Source organism: Lactuca virosa, chromosome 8 (assembly GCF_052849685.1).
Source record: "Lactuca virosa cultivar CGN04683 chromosome 8, Lactuca_virosa_CGN04683_v6, whole genome shotgun sequence".
Lineage (NCBI taxonomy): Eukaryota > Viridiplantae > Streptophyta > Magnoliopsida > Asterales > Asteraceae > Lactuca > Lactuca virosa.
Window position 1 is genome coordinate 384,651,422 of NC_136433.1, and position 7,780 is coordinate 384,659,201.

General features: G+C 33.6%; 1 protein-coding gene and 1 long non-coding RNA gene across 7 annotated transcripts; one reads left to right on the forward strand and one right to left on the reverse strand.

The window, feature by feature from the left end:
* Positions 1–688: 688 nt before the first annotated feature.
* On the forward strand, positions 689–1,804 carry LOC145134535 (large ribosomal subunit protein eL22z-like). Of its 2 annotated transcripts, none has more exons than XM_079069371.1 (3): positions 689–819; positions 929–1,171; positions 1,499–1,804. In XM_079069371.1, exons 2-3 carry the CDS (start codon positions 936–938, stop codon positions 1,641–1,643), a joined length of 381 nt encoding a protein of 126 aa, XP_078925497.1. In that variant the 5' UTR covers positions 689–819; positions 929–935; the 3' UTR covers positions 1,644–1,804. The 2 variants fall into 2 exon arrangements, with proteins under 2 accessions (XP_078925497.1, XP_078925498.1); XM_079069372.1 differs by having other exon boundaries at positions 695–819; positions 926–1,171.
* A 914-nt stretch (positions 1,805–2,718) lies between these two features.
* LOC145128555 (uncharacterized) lies at positions 2,719–6,343 on the reverse strand. 5 transcript variants are annotated; one of them, XR_013716985.1, is made up of 7 exons: positions 6,101–6,343; positions 5,488–5,678; positions 5,341–5,408; positions 4,559–4,663; positions 4,117–4,260; positions 3,933–4,027; positions 2,719–2,956 (listed from the first exon to the last, which is right to left on the reverse strand). It is a non-coding gene; the product is annotated as an uncharacterized LOC145128555 (long non-coding RNA). The 5 variants fall into 5 exon arrangements; XR_013716983.1 differs by having other exon boundaries at positions 5,488–5,722; XR_013716981.1 differs by having other exon boundaries at positions 5,488–6,343.
* Positions 6,344–7,780: the final 1,437 nt, after the last annotated feature.

Genomic DNA, 7,780 nt, shown 5'->3' on the forward strand with positions numbered 1-7,780 from the left:
GTGGTGAATGTGGAGCTGGTGGTGGAGATGATGGTGGCGAAGGCGAATGTGGAGGTGGTGGTGGAGGCGATGGCGGAGGTGGATGAAGAAGCGGTGGCAGTGGCGAATGCGAATGTGGAGGTGGTGGTGGTAGTAGAGGTGGCGGTGGTGAATGTGGAGCTGGTGGTGGAGATGATGGTGGCGAAGGCGAATGTGGAGGTGGTGGTGGAGGCAGTGGCAGAGGTGGATGAAGAAGCGGTGGTAGTGGCGAATGCGAATGTGGAGGTGGTGGTGGTAGTAGAGGTGGCGGTGAAGGAGGTGGTTGGACGTGGTGAATGAAGTTCTTTTTCCTTCACATTTAGTATTTTTCTTTTTGCACACTATATATCATCCAACTTGATGAAACTGTTCACATATTATCTTTTTACCTACAGTAGCAAGTCGTAAGGGTAATATGTAAACAGGTCTAACAAGTTGGATGATATATGGTGTACCAAAAAAAAAACTAAATATGAACAAATCAACGGTTCATTATCCTCTTGAATTATTTTCCCTAAAAAAATAGCTTTCTTAGTTTAATCATCTAGAACAAACCAAATGCATCTTAATATATGCCAATATTACATGCCCAAAAAAAAATCTAAAGACTATGCAACGTCAAAGATTTGGAATCTTGGCCCAGTCTATAAGAAATGGGCTGATTTTAAGTTTTAACTAAATGAATAAACCGTGCTCGACCCAACTGGCTGAGTAACCTAATTTAAAACCCTAAACGACCTCTTTCGTCTTCTACCAGCTCATATCGCATTCTAGTTGCAGAGGCCGACATCGAATCCAGAGGTATGTTCATGGATTTCAATTTTATGTTCATGTCTTTTTGATTGATTTTAATTCTGAAGATGTTGATGTAAGAATCCGAATCATTTTTTTCTTTATCTCTTTGAAGCAGGAGCAAGATGAGTCGTGGAGCAGGAGGTGCGGGAGCCAAGGGCGGAAAGAAGAAGACATCGACGTTTGTGATTGATTGTGGAAAGCCTGTTGAAGACAAGATTATGGAGATTGCATCACTTGAGAAGTTTCTTCAGGAGAGAATCAAGGTTGGCGGCAAGGCCGGTAACCTCGGTGACTCTGTTACCATTTCACGCGAAAAGAACAAGATCTCCGTCACCTCCGATAGCAACTTCTCCAAAAGGTGCTTTACTCGAATCTCCCTTGAACTACATTTCTTTTTTCTTGATTTGTTGATTGGCACATTATTTTACACATTTGTTAGTTATAACATTCGTTAGAGGCTAAGTTACACTTTTCGATCCGTTTAGAAGTCTTGGCTAAGATTATTCCTGAAAACAATCTACTGGTTTGTTGTATGTTGTTTATTGTTTATGCATTGATTGGTAGTTTTCAGATGATGAATGTAGTGTTGATTTTTGTTGGTAATTTGAAAAAAATTATACATGATTGTTAGAACATTGTGTTGATTGCGATATGGTTTATTAATTTGTATTGTATTGTTTTCCAGGTATCTGAAATACCTAACGAAGAAATACTTGAAGAAACACAATGTGAGAGATTGGCTCCGAGTGATTGCATCCAACAAAGATCGCAATGTGTATGAATTGAGGTACTTCAACATTGCTGAGAATGAGGGTGAAGAGGAAGACTGAGCTGATCAGACAAGTTGATTTTGCTTTTATGTTTGTTTTTTTTTTTTTTTGGCTTTTTAAATTTGTTATGCCAGACACTCTTCTTTGTCGACCAGTTCAGAACTGTATTGTGGTAGAGATTTTTGTTTTGAAGCTTTTTCACTCATCCTGATTACACCTCATTGCCTGCGTTGAGTTTTTGATTTTTTAGTTTTCTTTTGACTTGAAAAGGTAAACATATTTTGTTTGTGTTCTTATGAAGACATGGATGTTTTTTTCCCTACATATTTGACCATTTTTCTTGTTTCACCTGTTAATAAAATGGTAATATTATGTTTAACAACCAGTAATATTACATTTTTTTTGAAATGGTGAACAAGTTCAATGGCAAAGAAAGTACAAAAAAACATTATGGCTTAAATGTAAACATGAAATAAAGTATGTTACCCTTTGATTGGAGTTGATGATACAACAAACAAATGAATCAATTCATTGGTACTTTGGCTTAGCTACTTACAAACAAATGAATCAATCTGGTGATTTCCCTTAGCTACTTACAATAAACAAATGAATCAATTTGGTGATACAACAAATAGACCAAAACCAAGTTGCAACTTTAAATAGTTAACTTGCTTGACGAAATTGACTCACGCAAGAACGACGGAAGAAGGGTGGTTGGAGGTTGCATGGTCGGAGGAAGACGGCGGAAGCTATGGAGTCGGAGGCTGAATTGTGGAATTGATTTCTTCTCCGTTTCTCTATTTCAGTAGAAGCAACGAACGATTAGGCCATAATGGGAATACTTGATTTTCGTCCAAGGTTTATCCTTGTCTTTCAATGTTGCATAGGGGACCGCATTAACAAAAATCCATGGATTGAGTCCAACATTTTAGAAAGGGTATCAAACATGACAATTGGATATTTTGGACGTGGTCCACCTTTGGACACAAAGGCAAATCAAACACATCCTAAACAAATTATTGTTATAGTTGAAACGTTGAAAATTATCATTTTGGTTAGATATATAATTTAAATAAAATTATAATTATAACTAGAAGGGTTTTTTTTTTTTTTTTTTTTTAATGGGTCAACATAATGCACTTATATGCGAAACTGGATTGCACTTAAGAGTAGATATTACAAAAATAGGAAAACAGCCCCTTTAATGGTCATTTAAACAATTTTTGAAGAATAAATTCCAAAACAAATGAAACTATGATGAGTTTTGTTGTATGCTCTATCTCTTTGTCCTGAAGTAAATATAATTGTCCATCCCAGAATCCCATCAGTGTTGTTTTCACATGAAAAGGAATCTTCTCAACAACCGGTCATTTCTGTAAATACAAAATTTAACAATGCCAAAACAACAAATTAAGATTCATATGATGAAGAGTGTTTTCATAAAGTGATGTGACCTAAAAAAAAATAAAAATAGTCACTGTAGCTATAATTCCTATTAAAATTTTAAAAAAGGCAATCACGACAGAAGAAAAAAATATTAAAAAAGAAAACATAGTAGTAGGATTAGATAAATGAGTATTTTTTAGGTTTATATTATGTTACAGGTAAAAAGAATCATTGTTGTAGTTTAGCATCAAGTTAGATATGTCCATGACGACAAAGGCGGAAATTTAAAAGAGCTATCAGAACATGTTATTTCATAATTCAAAATCTTAAAAAAAAAAAAACAATAAAAATTTTATGTAACGGAAAAATCGCATGTAGAAACTTTGATTTTTCTGTAGATGACACTTGCTTTGAAGCACGTCTCCATGGATCTTGTCACACATTTGTAAAGCCATTTTTGATTCTACATTTTACATATTTGAAGAAAATTCATAAAAAGCAAATTAATCCTAAAATTTGGATGTAAATACTAATGTTCATAGTTGATAACAGCAATGTTTTTCCCGTCATAGTAAACCCTTTGTTGCTACAAAAAAGTCATTTTCTTATAGCTAGCTAGTACAATTACATTGATTTAGATGTAAAAATGGGACAAAAAAGTTGTTTGTTAATATCTGGTTTTGTTTCAAAAATTAAGATTGCAGAAGAGTCACAGTTCAAAGTAGAAATGAGGCTATTATGTATTGGACTGGCAGGTGTAAAAATTGAGAAAAAAAAAAAGTAAAATTATTGAATAGTCCTCTACATATCATATTCACATAAGGTGAACAGAAAATTGATCAAAATCAACAAAAAATACAGTGGCCATTAAAATCATTGAAAATAGGCAAACAAAAGCATTGGAACTCAGTAAAATTGACAATAGTTGTTCCAATAAGCCAACGATCAGCAAAGAAATTATACCTGATGAACTGAGGATCTGCCTTCTATAACAGGCCAGTATTTATTTTTTTTATAGCCTCTTGCAGATTCTTTTACAGTCCATCTTCAACCAAGAACTAAGCAAAGTAAAAGAGAAAAATATTTGAGTGCCTAAAACCAAACAATATACCATCAATTATATAATAGTTAGAGAGTAATATAAAACCTTTTCAAGCTCATTCGTTTGGCTCCGCATGGCTAAAATCTTTTGTATAGAAAGAATTCAATCTAATCTAAGCACAATTCCATGTCATGAACACACCCATCTGAAGTAAAATTCCTTCACATTTACACCATCCACCTCATTCCCCTTCAGAATCGAAACAAAACACAGGAAATTGCTTGTTAAAAAAGAAACTTGTTTATTAACCGAAAATACTCAGACCTTTATCCAATTTAGTGGCAACACAACAATTGAGTAAAACTGAAATTAAGACAAAAAAAAAAAAATACAGAAATTCATCAATGGTCACACTGAATAAAGATATTAGGAAATGTTTGGTGGGAAGAAACTGACAAGGGAATGGAACTGTTGATTCCATTCATTTCTTTGTCATTACATCACATTCCATTCCATCCAAACCAAAACAATGATGAGCAATACTTACCGATAGCTATTGATTTTTCAAAGCACTGATAAGTACATTTGACCAACCATAGAGATGAATCATCAACATCAACATTACCAACAAAATAAGTTTCATTCAGGTCATCTGAAAATTTATAAAAAATAAAAATAAAAATTAAGCAATATTGTCAAATGTGCATATAAATATTTCGACAATGGAATTAAGATAAAGCTCCTCACCATGAACTCCTTTATAATAAACAGTTACATCAAAAAGTACAACAAAAAACATGAATAGTAAGGGACTTCAAAACCATAATAGTAAAAGCAATAGCAGGAGCTTCCATATCCACAGAGATGAACCACAAATTCCAATATTACCCTTGAAGAACTTATAAGTGATATCAGCTACAAAAGCTAAAAAAAACATTTTTTTTAAAGATATAAGTTACACAAGGGAAAATTGGTCAATAATTATATTATGTGGCAATTAATACCGATTTCCATAAACAAAACAAATTAATCTGTATAATATTGATTCCCATGACAAAAAAAAAGTAATTTGTATGATCTTGGCAGTTGATTTTGTATATAGAACATGGAATTGTCATTTTTTGCAGGTAAGTATCTCATCACATGGATGAGATGGAGTTCAACAATGACTACCAAAAACAATTGAGTTTGTTGATAGATTCTATAAGCTAGATAAGGGGAAATTGATCATTAACTACAAATCATTAACCACAACAGATAGACAAAACATATAGAAATGAATAAAAGTAATAAAAATATTTTTCACAGAAAGAAATATTACAATATTACCCTTTTAAAAGTATGGTGGTAATCAATCCAAACTCCACCCTGGTCGCCAGCAAATTCTCTTTTTCTTACTGTTGAAATCAACATAACAGTTTGAGAATTCAGTAATCTATAGTATATATAAAAGCAAAAGGGTCCTTGTACTCTTACAACTGAGCTTGCAATTAGTGAGGTTTCAGACCTTCACCTTCTTATCTCAAGAAGCTGAAATAATTGTTGGTTACAATGTATTAGGGCTGAATCGAACACAGCTAACCCAATCATCGACACCTCCTATTGGTGGAAGCGATACCTTCATTAAGCCTAATATTCTCCGGCAACTCCCGTAATCCCTCAAGAGCCTGGCCCCGTCATGCATGTATCATCTTAACAGTCAATATAAACCCTAAATTACATGAAATCAAATGGTTTGAAAGAGCGTATGAGAGAGTATGTGAGTTCGGGTGAAAGACGGAAGATGAATTTGAGATTGGGTGGGGATTCCAAATAAACTCAAAACAGAGAAACGGAATCGGAGAAGGGACGAAGGTTATCCGCTTCCATGGAGAAAAAGGTTGGAATAATATTTTTTTTGGAGTCGATGCTAAAAATACTTGGAGTAATGGACATCAGAGGCGGTGTATCATGGGCAGAGGAGGAAGAAGACCCGTGGTCATGGAAATGCAATGAATCAACGACAACTGCAAATGTTTTTCAGTCGGTTGAACTGAGGAAGAAGACCGGTGGTCTTGGAAAAGCAATTAATCGACGACGACTTACCCACCTGGACTTTCTACCGTTCCGAAGTGAATAAAGGTTTGATCCGATGGAACTTTAATCGTCGTCGGTGACAGAAGCTTCAATCGAACTGGTAGAGGTTGAGGCAGATGGTGTGTCATCGACTCCTGGTTTGTTGAGAGGTATTGAGGCGGTGGATATCGATGTATTAAGGCGGTGGATATCTGTGGGCGAGTAAGAACCTGGCGGTGGAGGCGTAAAAAAAAAAAAAGAATTAAAAGCGGTCCAATAGAAATAATTTACTGTTGACAGAGGAACAAAGAATTAATAGTATTATATATTAGACAAACTTACATAAATGGTCCTTGTGGTTTATTAAATGTGACAAACTTAGTCTTTGTTATTTTTTTTTGACGAACAGAATCTTTGTGGTTTCTAAAAACATGTGAGATTGGTACTGATCCATATAAGAATACCCAAACCATCGAGCCATTATCTTCACCATGACCTTCAATCGACCGCCTCTATCAACATTGTCGAAGTCAGGTTATTATTCATCCTCTATATCATCCCGTGTTCTTTCGTCATCTTCGTGGGAGATAATTTTTGAAGTAGAACAACCTTCGAAATATTCATGATTTATGCCAATTGGCAACATTAAAACATTGTATAGATCTACATAGTCATTCTTGTTCAACATTAATATTGATCTCACTACAAAAACACTTGACGACAATTTACGAAAAATTAAGGAATTCATTTGGTTTCTACTCTCCTTTTTTCAGTAGTTCATGAGAAAATTCAAAAAGAATCATGTGCCAATGTAAATCTCAAATGCGTTTAGAACCATGGATACATATTGAAAATGCTTTTTTATATCACCATCTACATCAAACTCACATGTTCTTTGTTACTCTTGTACACCTATGAATCGATTGATTTGATGTTGTTTCTTTGTAGTTGCAGTACAATAGAAGGGCACAAATGGGAGGTTCTCTTTGTGCAGTCGGATACACACTAACAATAAAAGATGGATGTTTGCGTCTTCTTTTCCTTGTATGATTTTGAAAAGCGAAGAGGGGTGGTAGGCAAAGGTTTACTTTTTTTTTATTAATTAATGTTAGTATAAAAAGTTATAAAATAATTCATAAAATGGCAAAAAAATCATTTTATGTAGCTCAAAGACAATTCGTGTAACTTTTAGAAACCACGTGGACTATCCGTGCAAGTTTAGAAACCATGAGGACAATTTGTATAAAAAAATTAACAAGGACTAAACTTGTGATATTTGGTAAACCATATTGACTATTTATGCAATTTTGTCTTATAATTATATGTTTAACAATAGTTAATAATAAAGATAAAAAAATTCTTTTTTGTTGTTTAAAATTAACAAATCAACTTATTTATCACAAAAATGAAAAAAAAAATTAAATCATGTTATCATTTTTTTGTTTTTTGTTTTTTTTGTTTTTTTTTCACTAGAGTAAAAATGTTCATTAGTGGAACTTTCATATAAGTGTGGATCAAATTAAGCCAGGCCATAAGTTTAAAACTCATTTGGACTTAACTTAGATAGTTTTTTTTAACGTCCCAAAAATTTATAGGAAAATTCTTATTTTTAAAACATTAATTCATACAACATTCTATTCCCAAAATCATTCAACATTAAGAATAGTATTTAAACATCATAGTAAAAATAATGACTAATCAAATACGGAATAAA